This window comes from Octopus sinensis, linkage group LG17 (assembly GCF_006345805.1).
Source record: "Octopus sinensis linkage group LG17, ASM634580v1, whole genome shotgun sequence".
Taxonomy (NCBI): domain Eukaryota; kingdom Metazoa; phylum Mollusca; class Cephalopoda; order Octopoda; family Octopodidae; genus Octopus; species Octopus sinensis.
The window spans coordinates 23,947,182-23,972,028 of record NC_043013.1 but is presented as its reverse complement, the minus strand read 5'-3'; the positions used below and the strand labels follow the sequence as shown (position 1 = coordinate 23,972,028).

General features: G+C 35.2%; 1 protein-coding gene across 18 annotated transcripts in view; it reads right to left on the bottom strand.

Moving 5' to 3' along the window:
* The window catches only part of LOC115220684 (arf-GAP with GTPase, ANK repeat and PH domain-containing protein 1), a 220,308-nt gene that overhangs the window by 87,563 nt on the left and 107,898 nt on the right, over positions 1-24,847 (bottom strand). For all 18 annotated transcript variants that reach the window (XM_029790803.2, XM_029790806.2, XM_029790808.2 and 15 more), the window contains exons 5-7: positions 20,756-20,897; positions 16,836-16,970; positions 3,553-3,800 (exon numbers count right to left, since the gene is read on the bottom strand). In XM_029790803.2, coding sequence (XP_029646663.1) covers positions 3,553-3,800; positions 16,836-16,970; positions 20,756-20,897 — 525 coding nt within the window. The remainder of the gene's footprint in view (positions 1-3,552; positions 3,801-16,835; positions 16,971-20,755; positions 20,898-24,847) is intronic.

Sequence of the window (24,847 nt, the reverse complement as noted above, 5' to 3'; positions counted from 1 at the left end):
ATAAACTCAGTCTAAACTAAAATATTGTGCGTTGTAAGAAAGAACTGATGTCAGCAGATAGTAAGATTCGTGAAATACTCACAGGTTTTGTTGTGACATAAAATTCATACTAAATATATAAGGGGTAGTAATTTGTTTAAATACAGAATTGCTTCCCTTGCTAAAGACAACTCAAAAATCATTTCATTTGCTAGTTAAAAAGGTTGGCCAAATATAATACAATGTAGTTATTTAATATTTATAATAAAATTTGTAATAGATTCTTTTACATTAACTTTATATAAGAATGGTAACTTTTTAAAAAAAGTTTGTAAAAAAAATAAAGACTTTTTGAGATAATGGGCATTTTCAAATTAATAAAATTGTGGTTAAAGATTAAGGGGACACTTTGGCTACAGCTTTTTTTTTTTTTTAAACTTTGACTGCAACTGTTTTATATGTTTTTCAAAGTAAAATATCAGTGAACAAACACTAGAAAGTTAATCAGAACATTAAATACTAATTTTAAGCTCTCAATAATAAGAGAATGTCATCAGATTTAATTACAAGAGTGAAATAAGTGTTGCGACAGAGCAATGACTAATGCTGCTTTATTAATTTCTATAGCACATCAGACAAGTTCTTTGCCTTATTCTGGAGCCACCAGTAAGGTTTAGCTTCACTCAAGATTGCCAAAGTGACAGTAAATGAATCACTAAATAGATATATAATGAAGCGCATATTTATTGGCTAAGAAAATTTACAGTTGTTGAGAAATTTTTTAAATTCCAACATGATATTCACGTAATGTGAAGAAACATTAAAAAAGCTAAAATCGAATAAATTTTGCTTTAACTCTGTAGCATTTAAAATTATTCTGTCCAAATGTGATGCTTATTTAAGCACATTGTTTTGAATTAATCAAACATTATCTGGTAGCTATGAGAGTTTGATGATGTGAGTCTTTACTTTTAGAATGATATTGTAGAGTAGGTGGAAGAGACACGGCCAGTTTGAACAGGAAACAGGCAGAATATTTGGACCTGGTGTGACTAATTTAAATGCTATAGTGTTAAGGGATCATCATCATCATCATCATCATCATCATCATTTAGCGTCTGCTTTCCATGCTAGCATGGGTTGGACGGTTCAACTGGGGCCTGTGAAGCTGGAAGGCTTCGTCAGGCCCAGTCAGATCTGGCAGTGTTTCTACGGCTGGATGCCCTTCCTAACGCCAACCACTCCATGAGTGTAGTGGGTGCTTTTTACGTGCCACCACCGGCACGGGGCCAGGCGATGCTGGCAACGGACACGAACGGATGGTGCTTTTACGTGCCACCGACACGGGGGCCAGACAGAGCTGGCAAAAGGAAAAACAAAAAGAAACAACCTAACCTGTTATAACTGTATAAATACAAGAATTGGTGCCAGTACTAATATAATACAGGTAGTAAACCTGCCTATGTCTAATAAACCATCAAAGAAGTCTACTGTCTATGTTTTATGTTGGCTCTGGTCAAAAGATTCCATCCTTAATTAGGTTCTTCTTTATATACAACATAACAAAACAAATCTATTAATCAGATGAAAGTGAGTTTGAACTTTTTCATTCAACTTATCAACTAATTAATTAATGAAATCAGGTTAACAACTATATTTCCAAAACACCTTGCACATATTTATGGATCATGGATTATCATGAAGAGTAGTGGACTAAAGACAGAACCTGGCTGGACACTTAACAGCAATCTAAATGCTTTAACACTTAGTCATGACTTCAACTATAATTGGAAACATTCAGTCATGCATAACGTCCATCAGCCTATAAAATGTAGGAACCCATCAAAAGATTTCTTAAATCAGCAAATGCAAACACCTGTTGTTTGGTCTTAATTAAAAATATCTCCAGCACCAGAAGTTAGCCACCTTTAGTTTCCAATGCAGTTGCAAACCCAGCAGCACTGAACATGCATGCAAAATTACATCCATATACACAGGTACACTGGTGCATGCATGTACTTCTAAATAAATAACAAATATGTATTTAAAAAACCCTCCCCCAAGTTAGTTACATGTGCTATTAATAGAAATGAAATATTAATTTATCTTCAGTAACCTTGCTTCTATCTTATCAAGCATACTTATATGAATACCAATTGAAAATCACCGAGAACAATACATCTCGATAATAATAAGCACAAGGCCTGAAATTTTGGGGGAGGGAACTGATCAATTACATCACCCCCACTGCTTGACTGATAATAGTCTGCACACCTGAGTAAACCAGCATAAACCACATCTGTATTATCTTACTGTTAGATGTGAAGTGTGACAAAAAATCTCCCAGAGTCCTATTAATTTCTCCTAAGTTTTGAGATTAACAAGTAAAATTTATTGAATCCAAGATTAGCATCAGTTATATTGCCATGGATTCATTGCATAAACATTCATTGCAGGTGACAAAATATTTTAATGTAAATTACCCCAAAACAATAAGAGCAAGAAGTATAATTCAACTTGATGGAGAGTCATATGAAATTATGAGAAAATCTTAAAAGTAATTGCTGTATTTTCTTCTTATACATAGTAAATAAGTTTTTACTTCAATAGAATCACATGATGACAATGAGCCTTTCATTCAAAGTTTATAATGTGAACCAGGTGAAAATATTGATACCATTTAAAGGTCTTCCTGGTTGGAAAAACTTATAGAGAAATTCACCAAAAACGATGTGGTAATATTCTTGAAGTTAGGGAATAAAATGTGCTAAAGGAAGTGGTTGTAGAATGAAACAATATTAGATTTACTATCGTTTAATATTTAGATAAACCATTCAAAAACGAGACAAGAAAATCTATCTTTCAAATATTATCAACCACTGAAATATATTCTGAGAATTCACTGAAGAGTAAATGGAGAGATAAATTGTGAGTTGATTAGGACTGCTTTTGTTATATTCAAGAATTTGCAATAAAAGCACCAAACTAAGACATTTATATACAATCTATCGGGTTTTCTATATTTGTAAATTTGAAATTCTATATTTCTGATATTTGATTAAAAAAAAATAATAAATTTAGCCTCACCAGTTTTTGCAGGTGTAAAGCATTATAAGTCATGACGATAATGATGATAACAACTAACTTATCACATTTGCCAGTAGATAATTTTGAAAAAAAATTCTTGTAAGATTAATGCTTTTGATCATTTCACTTAGCCATCATTAATGATTCCAGATGAGAAGTAACTTGAAAGAATTTCAGCAACACACTTAAGAGTTTACACTTTAACATAACATTTCTTTCTAAACAAGCAATGACATCCAGTTTTCTACACTAGCATAAGATAGTTGCATATACAACATTAGAAATAATCCAAGTAAAATAACTTAAGAAGGATAGATGGAAAAGAATACCAATAAAAGTGAGATTTTTTTTCTTATTTGATCTCTCACTTCTGACATTTCATAGAAATGTATTAAACTGCTGCTAATGCCAAAACACTGAGTATTGATAATACAAAAGTATGAAACAAAAAGAAAAGATTAACAAAAACACTTATGTGTTACTTACTTGTGCTAAACTATGAGCACTGCTGTTTGGTGTACCAGTAGTGGTGACCAGTGTCCCCGAACTGGAGGTTGACTGGCTGCTAGTACTGTGGCTATCATAAGGTTTCGATTGAAAGTAAGTCCTTTGTGAATGATTAGGTGTGCTTGGTAATGTGGAAGCAGACGTTGAAGTGGTAGAGGTACCAGCAGCAGCTGCACTTACAGATGCTAAAATTTGGGGATACCTGGTCTGAACAATTTTCTGGCAAGCTGAAATATTAAAAAACATAAATAAATGAATAAATAAGTGTGCACCTGTGGGCGTTTGTACACATGTGTATGTCTGTGTTAAAAATTATATCAATAAATCATAAAGTTGAAAAAATTAAATAGAAATAATTCAACTTAGAATAGGATTGTGACATCATTAACATAATTATTTCCAATTAAGAGAAGTTAGTTTTAAAGTTGCCATCATAACAATTGATATTTGAATGCTTTCAAGTGAACTTTAATGCTAGTTTAATAATTAACAAAAAAAAAAGAATGTTTATCTATTTGCAATATCATCTAGAAGTACAATAAAAATTTTAACAATTGCATTACAATGATGATAATTATTTGTTATCAGTTACAAGTGAATTCAGCAATTTAGTCTGCATTAAGTTTGTATCGGGGGTAGGTTATTGTGATTGGTAAAATCAAAGACACCAAGCAAATATATATATATATATATATATATATAAATAAAATCAACTGACAATGTTAAATATGAAAACTAATTACAAGTTAAAACCATTTACACTTAAGAGTGTAAATGATTTAAGAGGAAAACTGGGTACAAGAGGCATGAGATGTTGTGCGCAAGAGAGAAGGCGACTGTGCTGGTTTGGTCATGAGATGCGGATGGTTGAGGACAGCTGCATAAAGAAGTGGTGAGCTCTAATTGTGGGGTGTAGCTGAGGAAGGGATAGACTCAGGAAGATGTGGGATGAGGTGGTGAGAAAGGATCTTCGGACACTGGGTCTCACTGAGGAAATGACAAGGGACGACCTGTGCTGGTGCTGTGTAAATTCACCAGTGCTGGTGGCATGTAAAAAGCACCCAGCACATTGTTAAGTGGTTGGCATTAGGAAGGGCATCCAGCTGTAGAAACCATGCCACAACAGACAATTGTAGTCTGGACAGCTCCCGTCCTTGCCAGCTTCATGTCAACCCGTCCAACCCATGCCAGTATAGAAAGCAGACATTAAACGACAATGGTGATGATGAATTACAGCTTAATAATTCAACTTCAGTCCTAAGAATATACTTTGGGTTTCTGCTGGAATTGATTGCAAATGCTAAATCAAAAATGTATTTTCTGTGATGGAAATCCTCATTGATAAAGTTACTGTAAAAAGGAATACGGAGTGAGAAAGAATGGATCATAAGAAATGGTAAATTCAAATATGAAACCAACCAGTATGGAGAAAGCTAATCAAGCCACACCAAAGCCATAAACAGTCATAGTTGTGACAAACCGACTGCAGATAACAACATAACAACAAGAGAGAGAATTTCATTTGGGTAAGTTAAGAAAGTCTACAAGAAAGTTGACAGATTATCAGCAAACAACTATTAACATTTTATCAAAATTGCTTGTAAGAGCTAAAGAAGTATCAGTTACTTTGTCAGCCCAGTGTAATTAAATTGCTTACAGCTCAAAAGATGAAAATTCTTTATCACAAAACTTCCATACTTTGGAAGAGACAATCTATGTGGATCATAACGAGGAAGTACAGGGGTTGGACAAAATAATGGAAACACCTTAAAATTTCAAACAAATTTATTTTAATATGGGGTAGGACTGCCTTTGGCAGTAATTACAACTTGAATTCTATGAGGTATGGACTTGTACAAAGTTTGAATTGTTTGCAAAGGAATTTTTGTCCATTCTTCAGCTAAAACAGTCTCCAGTTCTTGTAGTAATGATGATGAAGGATATTGACTCCTTACTTGTTTTCTACCATAAATGTTTACTAGAAAACTATATCTAAAAAATTTTACACAATTTTTCAAAGTGACAATTTCAAATATATATTAGGACAAAATGTTATGGATGATTAGCTAGTGAAGGATCTGTAAATTTCAATTCCTGTCTTCTTGTCTGATGTGATCAATAACAATGGTCACCATAGAAACATTATTATTATTATTAGTTGTGCAGATGATTCAGTAGAAATAACCCCAAACTCAATGAATATCTCCTTAAACTCAATAAAAAGCAATCTTTATTATAAAATAGCAGAAAAGATACAGAAAATCGGAAAGTGGTATAACTCAGTTTACTAGAAACATATCAATGAGTAATTAAATGTGGTAACAAGGCACAAGACTTGAAATTTGGGGGATGGGGGCTAATTGATTACATCAACCCTAATGTTAAACTGGTACTTACTTTGTCAACCCCAAAAGTATGAAAGGCAAAGTCGACCTTGGTAGAATCATAACCCAGAAGGGAAAGACAGACAAAATATTTAGTGGCATTTTGTTTGGCTTGTTAACAATTCTGCCAGACACTTATAAAAGAAAATGTATGTGTATAATTTTCCTTAGAGATAAATATAAAACATTATCATGTATATATTATTTCACAAGAATTACCAAAGTTCCTGGTTGGAGTAGGGATCTTTTGAAATGATGCAACATTGAAAAATAGAATTTGTATAATGATAAGTTAAACTTAACTACTAGCAAGGACACAGTATTTCGTTTTGCAACCACAGGTATATCAGTTTCGATTTTTAGCACAAGGCCAAGATACTACCAAGTATATTAAAGGCTTACAAGGCAAATACTGTGTTTTAAATGTTAATTAGTAGCAAGGTTAATTAGAAAATGTCATAACTCATAGTGCTGGCTCAGAATTCTATAGAAAATCTATAGCTTTTAACTTAAAAAGAAGTCTGAGGTCGTTTGTAGCCAAAACTTATATCAAATTTCTTTAAAGTCCAAAACATTTAACAAAACTTATTCAATCATGTTTTACAATGAACAAATATTATTTTTCTCACTCTAAAAGTTTGAATGATATAGAAAACTATACATAACAGCTCTTCTGATAGTCCTTTGCTGTCTAGACTCACTTCTAAATTTTCCTTCTTCCTTCAAGCTGTGTTATGAACATATGAATAACTACATCATTTTCTCTAGAACAGATTAGTGAGCTGTTAAGTGAATAGAATCCATCAAAGACATTCAAGGCACAGCCAAATGCCAATGAATTTAAATTCAGAACACAGAAGAGTAAAACTAAATAATCAGAAGACTTATTTATTATAAGGTAATTTTTTTATCATTCCTTTACAAGCACAAATCAAACGATATACTTGGTAGTTTGAATTTTTTCCTTGTAATGTGTTGCTACACAGACATAGATATCCAAAAGATTTGATATATCAATATAAATATTTGCCAATTAGTCACACAACCATAGAATTAATTAGGAAATGCAATGTTTAAGCATTTCTGTTATATTTTAGAATGTGGAACTGAATCTACAAAGAATCAAGAGCAAGGTATGAATTCCATACATGACCTACTCACCTAAAAGGTTAAATAAAAGGTTAATAAATTAGAATTTCACATTCAGCAACAGCGACTTATAGGTCTCTCTCTCTCTCTACTGAGACCCATAAAACCCTCCCCTAGTTATGTGTGCAAAAGTACAAAATAATAAACTAACACAGATATTATCAATATAAAATAGGGGACTCGTTATCAGCCTAAGCAAAGAGAAACATTTTTGAAAGATGTTTCCTAATTAAAACTCTCTGCTGAAACTTGAAGATGATCATTGTGTAAACACATTATTTTCCATTAACAAATCGCAATATAACATAAACAGGAACTGCCCAATCACTGACCTATATTCAGCATTTAATGCACAGCCTAGCATACTTTATATTTCAGATGTCATGGTAAACATTGTGCTCTATTTATAGCAGCTATCTTGTAAACATTTTACCCAAAAATCTCATCCCTGGGAAGAGGAGAGGAATTTGAGATACAAAAATATTTCATATTTAATATGATTTTTCTTCTATAATCAAAGAAAACAACGATGATCCCTTAACGACAAAAACATTTTCCTTAAAAACTTAAAAAGCTTATTATAAGGTCAGAAACTAAAACTTGCAATCTAAAAAGGATATTGTGTGAAGGAATGTTTTTTATTTACTGATTTTGAAAAAAATTCCCTTTTGAAAAGCACACAGAACTATCTTTCTGTGATGATAAGTTATTTCTAGAGTAGAACCCATTGAGCAGAATGTTAACTCCAACCTCTGTGTGTGTGTGTGTGTGTGTTTAGTTTTAGATTCTAAATTGACTGCTTGGCGCCCCCCTGGAGAAACCAGATAACATCTGTTATCTAGATGACACAGTTCTTAGGGTAGAAATAGCAGCAGAGGGATGATTGGGCAACTAAAGGTGACTCAAATGGGTACGTATGGAAGAAATGTACCCAATGCAGGCGGTATGGCAGTATGTGTAAAAGGTATGATGTTTATGGCAGTTGAAATTCTTTAGTCCAACAAAGAGGTAGTAATACGTACCAACAGCCTTTTGTGTACGTTTTTGAACTGGAGACATTAATGCAATTAATACAGGATTTGAGGGAGGGAGAAAAAATAGGTGCATCAGGTGTATTTGGACAGGGATAATATGAAAGTTTACTAGTTTAGAGGAGCAGACACACTAGTATTAGTAGTAACAGAGACAGCAGGGAAACAATGCCAATGAGCAAGTAGCTTTAGCACATTGTTGATTGAATCTTGGCTAATTAGATGAAAGGCTTTTTTTATTATTTCATGTGCAGCAGATGAACTATCCAAGACATGTGCATATTTCAATGTACAAGGTGGTATCAAAAGATTCTTGGACTAGTTATGTTTAATAAAAAATAACTTTTTTTTAAAATTTAAGTTTTAACATAATTTCTTTGAAATAGTCACCTTGTGCAACAATACACAGGTCCCAGTATTCCTGCCACTTTTAGAATCCAGCCTAGAAGTTGTTTTCCGTAAGCGAGTCGAGGACCTTCAGTGATTTGCTCTGTATTTCAACAACGTTGTTAAAATGGCAGCCTTTGAGCTGTATTCTCATCTTGGGGAAGAGATGGAAATCCACAGGTGCTAAATCTCACAGACAGGGCAGGTGCGGAAGCAATACCATGTTGTTTTTGGCAAGAAACTTATGAATGAGGAGAGCTCAGTGACAGGGTGCATTTTCATTGTGAAGAAACCAGACATTAGGATTGTCTGCATGGACCCATACGACAGACCAACAACATCAGCAATGTCGTGGATTGTCCTCCAATGATCCTCATGCACAAGTGGATGAATTTTCTCCACATTTCTGGAGGTGACACTTGTGGCAGCTCTCACAGATCACTAATCGTCTTCCAGAGACATTCTTCTGCTTTAGAAGTGCCCAGGCCACTCAAAACATTGCATACAACCCATTGCCTCATCACCATCAGCTTACTGAAGAATGTTCAATGTCTCTGTGGCAGACTTTCCAAGTTGAAAGCAACATTTCAAGTTGGCTCTTTGTTCCAACTTGCTGTCCATGACAAAAATCACAGACTACAGCATTCACGTGATCACAAAAATACAAATTTCACAACCTGTGAAGTAAACACAGCGATGTCACTCGGCATAATGCCTCATGAAGGTCACTGGTAGCACTCACTGCGGACACAGCCATGTGCTGCCATCTGTTGATGTTCTACAGAGCTAGTCCAGGAACTATTAGATACCACCTCGTAGGTTACACTTTTATTTCGAAGTAATTCAAATGTGTTAGCTTTTGTGATGCAATTGTGTGTTACACACACACGCGCACACACACATTTACCTCTGAGGATCGTAAGTGTTTGTGATGCTGAGCTTTTGTAGAGACTGCAAAAGATTTACTTGTGTAGTTTCTGATAGAACACAGGGATCTGCTTTCCTTTGATATGTTTTAATAGCAAAATTGTTTTTGAAATTTCTATCATAGAAGTTATTTGTGCATAAATAGTACAGTATACTTTATGAAAGAGAACATTTAGTTACAAGTAAAAAAAAAAAAAAGACCCTGTCTTTGATATAAAGAAGGAAGTGAATGAAAGAAATAATCAAGTTTTGAGGCCATCAGAGTTGATAGAATATGGAGTGAAGAGAGCCCTGTTGATGCGTGGAGGAAACTTCCAAGCCAACAAGTGAAAGATAGAAGCAACAAGCTTGCAAGAGTAGTTTGATGAATAAAATGAGCAAAGCAATGATTGTTAGAAAATTCAATGAAGAATTTAAGTAAGGGCTCTAACCTTACTCCCTTTAAAGCAATAATAAAGTAATAATTCAAGGAGTGGATGTCCTGAGGAATGTTTACCACCTTTATTCTCAAGCAGTAAAGGTCTAACAAAACACATTCCAGCAAATATTATCCAACTTTTCAAGGCTTGTATGAACAAAAAACTTTGAAAATATAATGCAATGTAAATTTGGCAACATTAGAGGATGTTTCCCTCTCTTTTAGTAACACCAAACAAAATTACTAATGTGCCTCTACATGGTCAATTGACTTGTTAGAAACAGTAGCCACATCTCCTTCAAATCACTACAACCTACTTTTTTTTATTCAATGTCAAAATTCTGAAAGTAGCTATAAACAATTCATTCTCTTAGATGGAAATCTTATGGTAATCACAAATAAATGATGCTAACAAAAGCAGAGCCCACAAGACTTTTGCTTTCATCACTTACTGACCATGTCTACAAAGGTGAAGTGTGACCCTCACAAGAATACAGTGCACAGGGGAATGGCCAAACTCACCCCACCAAACATTGCAAGCTCAATTCCAAAATGAAATAAACAGATTTATTGATAACGATTCATGCAGGGGTCCTCTCCATTACTTCAAGAAAGGCTTTCGTTTATGTGAACGGGGAAACTGCTCAAGTGCCATCAGTACACCTCTTCCTTGTTGTTGTTGTTGTTTGTTATACCAACTTACTCTCATTGGAACTCACTCCCTGCCCCCAAAAAAGTTCAAACTGAATACCAATAAGTCAAATCTACCCAAGGTCATGGGAACTCCCTTCCCTTACAAATGATAATAATGATGATAAACCAACAACGATGAGGAGGATCTGGAGCATACTACACACACAAGAAGAGTTAAAAGTAAGAGCACTGAAAAGAGAATGCTTATGAGCTGCTATAACAACTCACTGGTTGCAGAGAGGTTTGATGTGTAGGAAATCTAATTAGAACTGGAAATGGTTGTATAGAGACGCTCCAAGAAAAGAGATGGAACCAGTTAAAAAGGCAACTACATGTTGGTAAGAAAGAGTTTTTCTTTTCTTGAAAAAAAGACAGACAATATGAAGTTATGTGAAAATATGTTGTGTTGGGTGGGTGTGACATAGGGCAGTGTAACATATCAGCACTAATTGTGGCTCGTTAAGGCCAGCTGAAAGTTAGCTGAGTAGGGAGTAGAAAGGAGCTGAGAGAGCAACTAGTTATTAAGAACATCAGCTGTATAGGCAGGAGAGACAATTGCATTGGTATGGGAAAGACAAATGGATAAATGGGTACGAGGTGAAACATGTGTCATGTACAGAAATGGGAGGTGTAGTGGCAAAGTCAGATCTCAGGATGTTTCACGTATAAGATGATATAGGACCAAGAAGTGTATAGCATTAAAAAGATGATAATAATGATGATGGGGAGAGGGGGGTAACGATGATGTAGTTTTAGTTTATTTGGATGTAGACACAATTTTAAAGAATTCAAGAAAATTTTCCAACATAAAGATTTTTCTTTCTTCCAATTAAGTATTGTGTAGTTGTTTTATTTAATAATTAAACTTCAATCTTAAAACACATCTTTAAATTTTAAGATGGTTCAATTTACAAAATTGTTTTGATATTTAATAACAGAAAAAGCACCATCTATAGAAACATTGAAGATTTATAGACATACAAAACATTCTGGAATAATGAAGAAAGCAACTTAACCCTTTTGATACCAACTCACCTGAAACTGCCTCTGGCTCTGTGTTGTTTTCAAAAGTTCTGAATTAATATCTTCCCCCAAAACCTTAGTCACAACTTATGTTCCTAACACTAGCTTAATGATAACTAAGTTAGTTTACTAAACTCTTTGTTATATTTAAAATTAATTGAAAGAAACAGAGAGTATCTCAACAGAAATATGGTAAGAAAAGAGTAAGACTGGTTGTTACTAGCAAGGATCATATCTTGATAATAAAGATTCTATCATTACAACTGGAAAAAAATTCCTGGCCAAACATTAGGAACATTCATAGTTGGAAATTTTTTTTTATCTAGTTAAGCTGGATAATAAGCTCTTCAGCTATGAAGCTACAATTGTAAGAATGTAAAATACACTTATTTACTTCTAATTTACTTCCATATAATCTATTTATTACAGACAGTGTCACCATCTCCAATACTACCTGCAAGAAATTCCATAGACTACTCTCTTTAGTGCAAAGAAATATTTTATCTCAAAGAAAATATCTGCCTGCAAGTATGAAAGAATAGAATATCACTGCTATTTATACAATAATAGTTATAGGTTTATGTAGAGGATATCAGTGCTACTTCCATCATTCCTTACAGCTGAAAGCTATTCCTAATGCCAACTACTTTACAGAGTGTACTAGGCAGTTTCTCCACAGCACCAGCCCTAATGATGGTGCCATGTAACTCACTACATCAAAAAATCCCTCAACTGAGTGGCAGCACAGCAGAGGCTAAACTATGATACTGGGTAGGAACAGGTATCTTGCTGTTGAGGCTACCCGACATTATGGAAGGGAGAGTGGGACTGCAAAGAGAGATAAAGATGGGGGGTGATGAGGTGTAAGGCCATACCCTGAAAGGGAGCAGAGAGAGTGGAGACAGAATATCAGGAAGGATGAGTAGGTAAATTTTGCAAGAGCATGGGAGAAGAGTGAGAGGTGGTGAGAGAAAGGGGTAGAGGTGAATGGTCAACATGAGGCATGGCTGATAATAAATATGAGTTGGAGGGGAAGGTGATAAGAAATGAATGTGACTCAGTGTAGAGGAAGAGGAAATGAGAGGCAGTAAAGGAAAAGGTGAAGGGCAGCAGAATAATAAAAAAAAACTGCAGGCAGATGAGAGATAAGGGGATGACAACTGAGTGGGGGGTAGATAAGAGTTGTATGAAAGAGAGAGTGACAGAGATAAGGTCAGAGGTAGACAGAGGTAAACATAGTAAGTGGCAAACAAAGGAAGTTGGGAGTTAAAATGGGGCATGGGTGTCAATAAAATGTAATTCAGGGGAGAGGGAGAGGTAACTGGTAGCAAAGAAGGGTGATCTGTGGAAAATAAAAGTGGCAAGGTACAATAATGAGAATGATGGTCAAAAGGAAGTGGTTCTACAGAGAGGGAGAGAGATAACTGAGAGCACAGAAACGTGCAGAATGTATAGCTCTGTCCCCACTTAATTACAGCAGCAATTAGAAGAGTGATGGAGCAATGAGTGACAAGGAAAATGAAAAGGTGTGGAAGACAGGAACAAACTGGATGCAAGGGGGTGGGGTGGACGTGTATATCCTAAACATAATGCTCTGAAGAAGCCTGCTTTGTTGTGATGTGTTTTCTTGAGCACAGTGTATCACCAATTACCTTTGCACTTTGCCATCTCCTCTTTGAGGTTCAGCACCCAGAGACTGTATTTCACGACTTCACCGGTCTCCCTCTTCTACAGATACCATCCACATCAAATGACTGGTATAACTTTACGCAGCCAGTTTTTCTCTCAACACATGTATATTCCAACATTCATGTGCTCTAATATTGCACATCAAACAGAGCATATTAGCTTCAATTCTTTCTAGTCTTCACAAAATCTCTATACTCAGAGCCCATATCTCACTACCATGTAGCCTAGCAGATCATGCACAAGCATCATACAGTCTGCTGTTCCCTTGAGGGAGAAACCTTTTGTTACCAACAGAGGTACCAAATAACACTCTGAACTTTTTCTAGGCTGTTCTTTCTCTAACAACTATACTTTCAGAGCATCCTCCTCAACTGCTAATTAGGCAACAGCAACTATCTACTACTTCAAGGGTTCCCCCAGATCATTTGAGAAAATCTATTTCTCATGTGTTGTTAATGTTTGTTGCTCCTACACATCTGCCACATGCAAGGTCTATTTCCTCTGTTACCCTTCCTAAGATTCCATTGCATCTATTGTGTGTCCATAGCTTGCACTGGACACCACACAGAATTCCTGCTACACATTTTCTACATATCAAGCAAAGTCATTTTCTTGAAGTGGGTAGAGTACTGGCTGTTTTCTTACTTACTAAATAGTCTTTGCTAAGTTAACTTTACATTACGGTTTTGTTCCACAATTAGAATTTCTTTTCTGGTTCTATTACAGATTCCACTACAAGAATCTGTAATAGAATATGTGGCCTTAAACTCCTCCTTAAACAGAGGAGTTTAAGACAATCTGGAAACCCAGTCTTAAATTCCTTCGTTATGACTTCAATAGACAAGGACTGAGAACCAAGTTCTGGTGGGCCCCTACCCGTATATCGAATTCATTGCAGTACTTATGGCTAATTCTTGTCTTGCACACAGTTCCTTTGTGCATGGTTTGTATGACTTTCACAAGTCCTTTATTTACTCCAAACATTCTCAGAGACCACCAGATCACACAGAAAGGAGGAAGGATTTCTCTAAGTCAACAAATGCCAAATAGAACAGCTTACTTTTAGCTATATACTTCTGCTGCAGTTGCCTTACTATAAAAGAGAGCACCAGTAGGATTTCTGCCTGGCAGAAAACCAAACTGCATCTCATCTAGGTAAATTCTCATACATTATTAAATGAGCTCAACTTCTGTGACCTGGTCCAGCAACTGAGACTCTTGTAGTTACTTCTCTCTAAGACATCTCCTTTACTCTTGTAACCATTGACTATAATGTTGCTATGCCAGTCATTAGATACAACACCTCACTTACTGCCTGATTAACTTATACAGGTAAACGCTAGATATTTTAAGTATCTCAGTAGTAGTTCTTGATGTATCAGTAATTTCCTTGCCTTAATACCCCTAAAAGTTTCATCTATCAGACTATAGTCCACTAGAAAGGCAGCTCCCTCAGTTGAGCTGGGAAAACTCTCTTTCTCCCATGCATTTTTTTATATTTGAAATCCTTTCATAATATTAGTTCCAAACCTCTTTCTTTTCAGAACCAGAAGAGTGCAAGTGTGTCATCATCCATCCATACAAACTTCTCACCCTCAACATCTTCATTCCCTCTGGTACACTGCTTTGCAATCTGAAATACTTCATGCAGTAGAACACTGACAAAATTCTTACCTTCTGTATCTCCCTTCGCTAATTAAACCTGTCGCCTAGCTTCTCTTCTAGCTACCTGATATAATTCTCTGCTGAAGCCATTATTCCAAGCTTATCTTTGACTTTTACAGTTTCGTCTGCCTTACTATTCCACCAGCATATCACACTCTGTCTGTTTGGAACTTTGCACCAGCCACAGAGTTGGTCTACAGACCTCAGCAGGTTGTCCCTGAGGATCTTCCACTTGTTGTCTACACTATACATATCTTTCTTCTCTTACTTTTCATCTAATAATTCAACCAGCACTTCTCTAAATTTCCAACTGTTTAATAGGTTTTTAAGCTTCCCTAAATATGCTTTTCCCGACTGGTTTGTGTGTCTGAATCCTTCCAGCTCTAAGTCTAAAGCTATTATCCACCAGCCTATGTTGGGATAGACATTACATTCTATCCCATTTCCAACTAAGAATGTACTCAATCTGGTTGATGTGCTCACCAGAGTGATCAGGTGTTCAGGGGGCTGGCTGGTTTCCTGAAGCAAATGTTGCAGGTCACCAAGTCATTTGCATCACAGAACTCCAGCAGCCTGGTTCTCAGCTATATTTTTCAGTACAAATATGGGATATCCTTGCTCTTTATAGTTAAAATTACCAGCTTAAAAATGGGACAACATTATTATTTACATAATTGTTACAATTATTAATGTACATGCAAGATACTACCTCTGTTTATACAGCTTCTAATTATACAGTTACATTTATCATTCCTATTTAAAAAGCTGTCATATTTATCAATGCTGTTCCAATGTCATATTTATCATGTGCTATTTATAGATACAATCATCAGTGCTATGCTATATTCATCAGGGTTACTTATATAGTCATATATTTATCAGCACTTCTTAAATCTCTCTATATATAAAGCTGAAGTTGTCTGTGTATGACAGGTTTGGTAGCCTTCAACTAACACTATCTCCTCTGAGACCCAGCGGTGCAAGTTGACCAAAATTGAGAGTATGATAGAAGAAGGCTTGCTCTTCATTCCGTAGGAGATAAAATTCAAATAGGACCATGTTAACACTAAAAATTATTTACATAAAAAAGGAGCTTTTTTTTTTTTCTATGAAAATCCCTATTTTTTACGATTTTTTAACCTCTGTGTCGCCATTTTTTGGTGTATTTCAACCAGAAAAATGTTCACTTAAAGAGAATAACAAGCTACATAATGCAAAATTTTTTACTTTTCAAAAATTCCAATTCTAAAGGGTCGAAACAAACCCAAGCAACGCCGGGCAATACTGCTAGTAAGTGATAATAATATCATCCTATTTATCAGTGTTATTTATACACTTATGTTTGGAGTTCCTACATCTCAATGATTACTATGTCCCTAGGAAACAAAAATGATTGATGCAGTGTGCTCTTGTTTATTGTATTGTTATAACAATAGCATTGCTCCACAGAACTGGCTTACTTTGTTCACTTCCATTCAGAATAATTTACTCTACATTACCCCACAATCTTCCTATCTTATAATAAGTTACAAATCTATTATGAAGTAGTAACTACAATCTTTCCTCATTGAAATGGTTTAAGTAAGCAAACAAAGTTACCCCCTAATCACTGAAAATCATCAAATAAAAGAGACAATGAGAATGAGAGAGAGAGCACACATACCCCACCACCCAATTATTTGAGGGTTCTTTCTTTTTTTCTTTCGTATTAAGCTTGATCAAAACTTGATCAGAACATGATTAAACTATATACTTTATATCATGGGAAGAAATTAATAAGTTACTCATCTACTGCAAAAAAAAAAAAAACAACAAAAAAAAATAAGAATTATTGAGTTCTATGAAATTAAATTGGACTGATACACGAAACACAGAATAAAAATACTCCATACATACCATCCTGAAAGACACGTTCGACATTGAGTCCGTATGTTGCACAGGTTTCATAATATGTACATCTTTTCAAATCTATTGCAAGTTTACGGGCCCGTACATCATCAATCACACGTGGATTGCTTTCACTGATGGCATCTAAAACATCATTTTAAACATTGTATAAAATTAGGAATCACACTGCATATAATGGTTTCAGAATTTCATTCAGAATTTTCAAATTCCTCATGTAAATTAATGCTTGATTTCAATGACTTAAATGTCACTTCAGTTAGAATAAAGGGAGACAGGAAATAATTAAAATGACAAAAATATTTAAATAGTTATAGTTTTTTTCTGTAAACAAAGATACAGAAACTAATAACACCATGTAGTAAATGATAAAATAAAGTCAGATATTCTTTGAGATCCAAGACTACAAAGAAAGATTATCAAATAATATGCTAGCAGGTTCAATGGGGGGAAAATACATAAAAATTTTAATTGCTTTTAGAAAAGAGCTTGTATATTGTATTCAGCAGAAGCCAAAGGTTCCACAGAATAAGACAGGAGTGCTACAAGAAACTTTGAGAAGGACAAACGTGTGCATAGATTTCAAGTGGCAGAGTGTTTTCCTAAAGTCTAGTTGAAGTAAAAGTGAGGTAAAGAGATTTTTCAAGTTAGAATTTCTTTGAGATATATTTAAAATACAGATCCTAGAGGCTTGCAAAAGTTCAAAACCATCTGGTACACAGAACCAAGAATGAATTGAGAACTTTGCTATTTATTTAGAATATTTCATTTCTATAGAGTGTACATTCATTTTCTTATTTTATTTACTTAATTTTCTGTTTAAAAGTCATTAGTTCTATTTATATTTCAGCTGAAAAAATAGTCATTTGGCATTAGAGGTTTAAAAAGAGAGAAAAAAGTTTAAATGAATAATAAAAAAAACAACCTTTTAGCTAATTATCATTTACGAAATTTGAAGTTAATTCTCTCCTCACAGTTTCATGTCACTCATTTTCTTATAAGACTTGGAAACATTTTGGTAAATATTTTTTCATATTGGTTAAGAGAAACTATGGCCAGAATTTAATATTTATTCTAATAATGGTTTCAAATTTTGCCACAAGGGCAGCAATTTTAAGGGAGGGGATGAGTCAATTACATCAATCCCAGTGTTTAACTGATACTTATTTTAGTGGGCCCCTAAAGGAAGAAAGGTAAAGCTGACCTCAGCAGAACTTGAACTCATAACGTAGTAACAGCTGAAACACCACTAAGCATTTCATCCAGCACCTAACGATTCTGCCAGCTTGTCACCTTAATATTTATTATAATAATGAAACAACTTTCCAATTTTTGATAATAAATTATAAAAGAAGCAAGAAAGGCAATATCCCTTAAGCTGTTGATTTGACTATTTGTTTCCAGCGTCTTTCATAGAAATCTAAATACATCTATAACTTTATAGAAGCTAAGGAACTTAAATATATTTTTTATCATAACTTGTTATGCGATATTTAGCTTTCTTTCTTCTGTTTATGTAGTTCAGCATCATCATCATCATTTAGCGTCCGTTCTCCATGCTAGCATGGACTGAGCAATTTTGACTGCGGGCTGGTGAGCCAGATGGCTGCACCAGGCTCCAATCTTGATCTGGCAGAGTTTCTACAGCTGGATGCCCTTCCTAATGCCAACCACTCTGAGAGTGTAGTGGGTGCTTTTTACGTGCCACCGGCACGGGGGCCAGTCAGGTGGTACTGGTAATGGCCACGCTCAAATCTATTTACACATGCCACCGGCACATGTGCCAGTAAGGCAACGCTGGTAACGATCACGCTCGAATGGTGCCTTTTATGTGCATTGATCACGCTAGCCGCTCTGGCAACGATCACACTTCACATTGTAACAACTCAGACCAATGTTTTGGAAGACCATTCCTCTTTTTCTGCCCATTCCTGTGAACCCCCAACCCTGCTAAGTTCAACATAAACATCAACAAATCCGAATACCATATGGCAGCATCAGATTTTTAAGTTGTTTGCTGAAGTGCATCAGAAAGGTTGTGCCATTAAAATTAAACTCATCAATATCACCATATCTAATAATTGTAAAGAACTTTTTCAGAACAAGTCATCAGTTTTAGTGGAAATCAATAATGAAATTGCTACCCAGTATGAATTTACAAGGAGGACAATGATACAAGTTTGTGGTAGCAAATTTGAACGTTTCGTAAGTCTTATGACTCGAAATATGGAGATAAATCTAATCTTTAACCTTTCAGCATTCAGATTAATCCGTCATATGTCAAACTCATTTGTTCACATTGTTTTGAATCGATCATACATTATCTTGTAGCCTTGAGATTTTGTTGACATGATTGTTTATTTTTAGAATGATATAGTAGGGTAGGTGTGAAAGGTCAGATCTGACCAGCTTGAACATACATCAGCTAGAATGCTTGGGCCTCATATGGCTGGTTTAAATGCTAAAGGGTTAAACTTAAATATTAGTAAATACTATTTTCATATAAACCAGTAAATGCTATTTCTAACTTTAACGTAAAATGCTACAACAAAATTAAATAACTAAAATAAAACTATCTGCCGCTGAATAGTGTGCAAATGACAAGAATTAGTATGAAGCAGACATTTCTGATTGGAAAGATTCAATGCAAGTCAAACTGTCAAAACCCATGAAAGAATAATCATTAAAAAATCCTCAAAGAGTTGTAGAACCGAGAAATATTCACTCCAGATCTCTGAGGAGAGGAAAATAAAGTCTTCTTCAATAAATGAGGTGCAAAATAGAATAGATTTTTCCTGGATTGACGATGAGTGCCTTTCCTTCACCAAAAGTCTAATACATTCGTGCTGAATACTTTAATACTTACCTGATTAGTTTGGCAAAAATTCGCTTTCAAGCTGCTAATTCCCAGTTGAATTACACAAGTGCTATTTAGTTTGGATCCTTAAAAGAAGTGAAATACCTGGCTTCTTTATATCGTACAAAAACTTAAGAAACTCCTATTAGCAGAGATTTCAAAAAAAATTTTTATAATAAATAAATAAATTTAAAAGACCTCAACACCAGTCTTCCATCAAACTTTAACTGTCTCCAGTTAAATAAGCCTCCCCACCCCTCCCTAAATATGCCCTGGCTGCAGTGATTAACTTTTTCTGTGCATTCTGCAATCCATTTATCCATTTTTTTTATAAGCCAGGTTAGAATGCTTCTTTGGTTTAAGAGATGCTATTGACATAATAATCAGACAATATTGAAAGTTTTAAATACTGTCTAAATCTAACACAGGATTGGTTTCTGAATTCAGTCATCTGATTCCTTTTATCATTCATAACTATAGTCTTCTTCTTCTTAGTAGTAGTAGTAGTAGCAGCAGCAGCAGCAGAGAGAGAGAGAGAGAGAGAGAGAGAGAGAGAGAGAGAGAGAGAGAGAGAGTGTGTGTGTGTGTGTGCGCGCGCATGCATAAGTTTGGCTGTTGTGAATATCAACATGTCCTTTCTATTTCAAATTATATCAACTGTAGAGTTGAGCTGTCTAAATAAGTTTAGAATAAGCTGCTTAAGTCTTCATGGGTTTACTTCTCCCAACTGACCTCTATGACCAGTATATATTGCCGGTTAACTATCAGAATTATATCACTCAAAACAAATGTCATCTCTCTTATAAACACTAATGAATGCATCTGGTGGTAATGGCTTTCTAAAGTCACAAGGTACTTTGCTTTAAACTTCACACCCAATGAATCAAATTCAGGCCAATAAATAATAACCATTTGGTTCCAATTTTAGAATGCCAACCTTTAAAAAGTTCTTTACTATTCATTATACATTGGAATCTCATTTTCTCTGATAACTTTCTTCAGTTTGTCTATTTACTTCATTATAAAAGTGAAAATGGAAAATCTATAAACTTACCCTGTGTCCCCACAAGTATTAAGGGGATTTCTGTAGGATTACGGTAGTGTGCCATTTTGGCATAATAGCTGTAAACTGCCTGGAAGCTCATTTCATTTTCAAGACTAAATACAAAGATGACTGCATCCACCCATTGAGTAAACTGTAAAATACAATAGAAAATTAGTGAACAAAAATTTTATTTTCTTGAAGAATTTAACTTACAAACTCCTTAGTTGGATCAGAAACTAAAATCATAGAATCAGAAGTCATAATGCCTGTTAATATTATATTATCTGTTCATCTGAAAAGCATTAGAGTTACTCTGTTTAATTTATCAATAAAAATATCAATTTAGTTCATCAACAGATATTGAAGCAACTGAAATATCCAATGAATATGGTGAAGATAGGATACAGAAAATGGCATCAAATGATAAAAAAATGGTATTACTAATATATGCAAGTAAATAATATCTCTCTTGCTAAACAACACCCTTCTGTCTGAAGCAGAAATTATTACTAATCAGAGGTACAATGACAAATAGAGGGAGTATCCAACTCTATGCCTCACAAAAAAGAAAAAAAAATCTGACTGAATGAGAAAGATAAGTAATACTTAGTTGGGGAAATAAAGATTGGATCTTTAAGAAATTTAAAATGTCAAGCAGAAAATACATAAGAAAGAAGTAGAGTGGAAATATTTATTCTTGTAGCTTTACCTCAATAAATTTCTACTTCAAGCAAACACGTGAACTGTTTTTACTAAAACTGATGCGAGTTAAAATCATCGAAGCCATACATTAGATCATAGCTCTTAAAATATATCAAGTATGCAAGAATATGTAAAGCATGATACATTTAGCTATCTGGAATCTGTTCTTAATAATTCCAAAGTTTTGACTTTCCATTAGTTTAAAGTTCAGAACCTTCTGAGTAAGTCATTATTGACTGGGAGTGCAATGCATGCCAACAAAATGATACTGGTACAAATATATGAAGTCCAATATACCCATCATATCTACCTGTCTGATAAGGGTACACCAGGCAAATGCATTGCAACCATATGTGCATGACAAGGTGATCTCATATCAAGATAAACAACACATGAACCAGTTAGAATTTTCTTCAGGTTGAGTAGCCCATCCCACTCAAAAGGTCCCCAAATGAGGTTTGTTTAAGAATGATGAATGAACCACCCTTGTTTCTAGAAGTGATTTATTCAAACTCCAAAGAATCCCTCAACACATGACTATGATGCTTCACCACTACTCCTACTTGTGATCAGAGACGTACATATCCTCAACCACTAAGTGACATGCTCCACTTGTGAAGGTCAAGCAACTGACAAGCAGATCTGTGGTATTGAGTAGAATATTTATTAAAGCCCATCTTTTATACCAAGACAAAACATGTCCATAGCACTTGTAATCAATTCAAATCAGAAGCCATGATGAATACTCTCAGCTTATTTTGCTGGGTATGATGAAACGTGTTAGCTACCCACAGCCAGCTGACTAAGAACCCTCTGGGAAAACTCTTGCAGTTTCAAGTAATGCTAATTTTTGTAGGTGTTCTACCTTTACATTTCTACCAATCTTTTTGAGCCACACCGGTAGTTGAGTGCTGATACTTCCAAGTACGCCAATCACTATTGGTATCATTCTCTTCATTGCTCCCAACCTGCATATTTTCCACTTCAAATCATCAAAGCTGTTCACAAAGCTGATATGGCAATTAAATAAGCTGTGGCAATCATGCCTTTTCCAAGAATAACAGCATAAAAAATGAAAGGATTTCAATGAGACACCATATTAACAGCATAAGCTCAATTTACCAATAAAAAACTACCACACCACATAATAATGATTATTATTTTCACTGAAAATATATATTAGCAGGTAAGTTTTAGGGTTTGATAGAGTGCTGCTAGTTACATTAAGTCTAAATTCTGTTACCATATTAGTTGCTTTGGAAACTGGAATATATCTACAGTTTCCCATTTAGAAAAAATATATATGGTTCTCTGTAGTACGATTACAGTGGAGCTGTAATCAGTAATATAAATGTTCTATTAAACAAATTTAGTTACATTAGTCATATTCTGATGGTCTTCTCACAGTGATTCCTTTTTATGTTTTTTATTCAAATATATGTAAAAAAAAAAAAAAGTAGGAGGGGGGGGGGTGAAATTAAATATTAATATGGAAACATTAAAATCAATAAGAAAAGCAGAACTGGAAAGGTCATGAGAGCTGTGTAACTTGCTGGTATTCTTAGTATATCCTGTGTGACATGAGTATGAGGTTCAAGCATTTTATTTCTGTTGTTTATGAGGAGTGAAACCTTGGTCTCATTTGCAGGCGCCATGAATCAAATGTATCTGCAGTTCCATGAATCAAAGTTTGACCCCTGGGAACTGTAGACATATATATATACCTTGCCCAGTGTTTGTTGCTGATGTTAAAATAAGTTGTGATACAAAAAACACTGAGAGAAGAGTATTCAAAACTTAGTCATAAAGCTAAGAGCACGGCATCAGTGCATTTAACATAGAGTGGCACTTAGAATAATGGAAAGAGACTCAATGTAAATAGAGCAAAATTCTACTGAACAACATCGAATAAATGAAAGACACTGGCTTCACCACTGGACACAACATGACAGTTTACACATTCGTTTGTTCATTTAAAGTCAGTTTTTCCATGTTAGAGGAGAAGTTATTGGAGGCAGGATTTTATAACCAGATGCTAACCTTTATCTCTTTTCAAATAATGGATATTTTATCTGTATGAGCGCGAACAAGCATGGAATATCAACTTTCTCTCTCTCACACACACACCATGGACTTCCTGTAGTTTCAGTCAAGCAAATTTACTCACAAAGTGTAGGTCAACGCAAGGCTATAGTACAAAGTATTACATAAGGTGCTGTGTAGTGGGACTGAATCAAAAACCAAATGGTTGCAAAGTGACCTGCTTAATTTACCCAGCCACAAGTTATCTGAGGTACAATTTTACAGCCAGATCCTCTTCCTGTTACTAACCCTTATCTGTTTTCCAAGAAAAGGATAATTTCTTCCAGAGGTCAGTTTGAAAGTGGAAAACCATGGAATATCAACACACACTCACATGCATAATGGGTGTTTTTTGCAGCGTCTGCCAGGCAAATTCCCTCACAAGGTGCAGAGGTCAGCTTAGGGTCATAGTAGAAGGCACTTACCCAAAGTATCATACAGTGGGACTGAACCCAAAACAATGTTGTAAAGTGAACTTGTTAATCACACAGGCATGCACCCAGGCATTGTACCAGTGGAGGCGCAATGGCCCAGTGGTTAGGGCAGCGGACTCGCGGTCGTAGGATCGCGGTTTCGATTCCCAGACCAGGCGTTGTGAGTGTTTATTGAGCGAAAACACCTAAAGCTCCACGAGGCTCTGGCAGGGGGTGGTGGTGATCCCTGCTGTACTCTTTCACCACAACTTTCTCTCACTCTTACTTCCTGTTTCTGTTGTACCTGTATTTCAAAGGGCCGGCCTTGTCACTCTCTGTGTCACGCTGAATATCCCCGAGAACTACATTAAGGGTACACGTGTCTGTGGAGTGCTCAGCCACTTACACGTTAATTTCAGGAGCAGGCTGTTCCATTCATTGGATCAACCGGAACCCTCGTCGTCGTAACCGACGGAGTGCTTCCACCCATGCACACACTCACATGAAGTCAAAGTAGACAATACGGGTCAAGAACCTCTACATGGTCACCCAAATAACACAACTGACATCTTACCATCTTTAACAAAAAAGGACCCATTGAATAATATAGTCCTGGACACATTGTTAGAAGCTGAGATGGATGGTCATGGCTGGAACACTATCATTATAAGTTTGCTCAAACAGAGCTGGCCTAGGGTTAAATAATAGATATGATATAGTTAGTGATGCAGTTGTCACATAGGTTCTTCAACCAATATGTTGTATTTACTATTAAATGATAGTCAGGACTAAAATTGATTTCCTTTATACAACTATTCTCATGAATTTTATGACTGCTTCCAAAACGAGTCTTGCCTTCTGTTAGAATTAAGGATTATCCAGTGTGTTTCCAAACTTCAAGTTG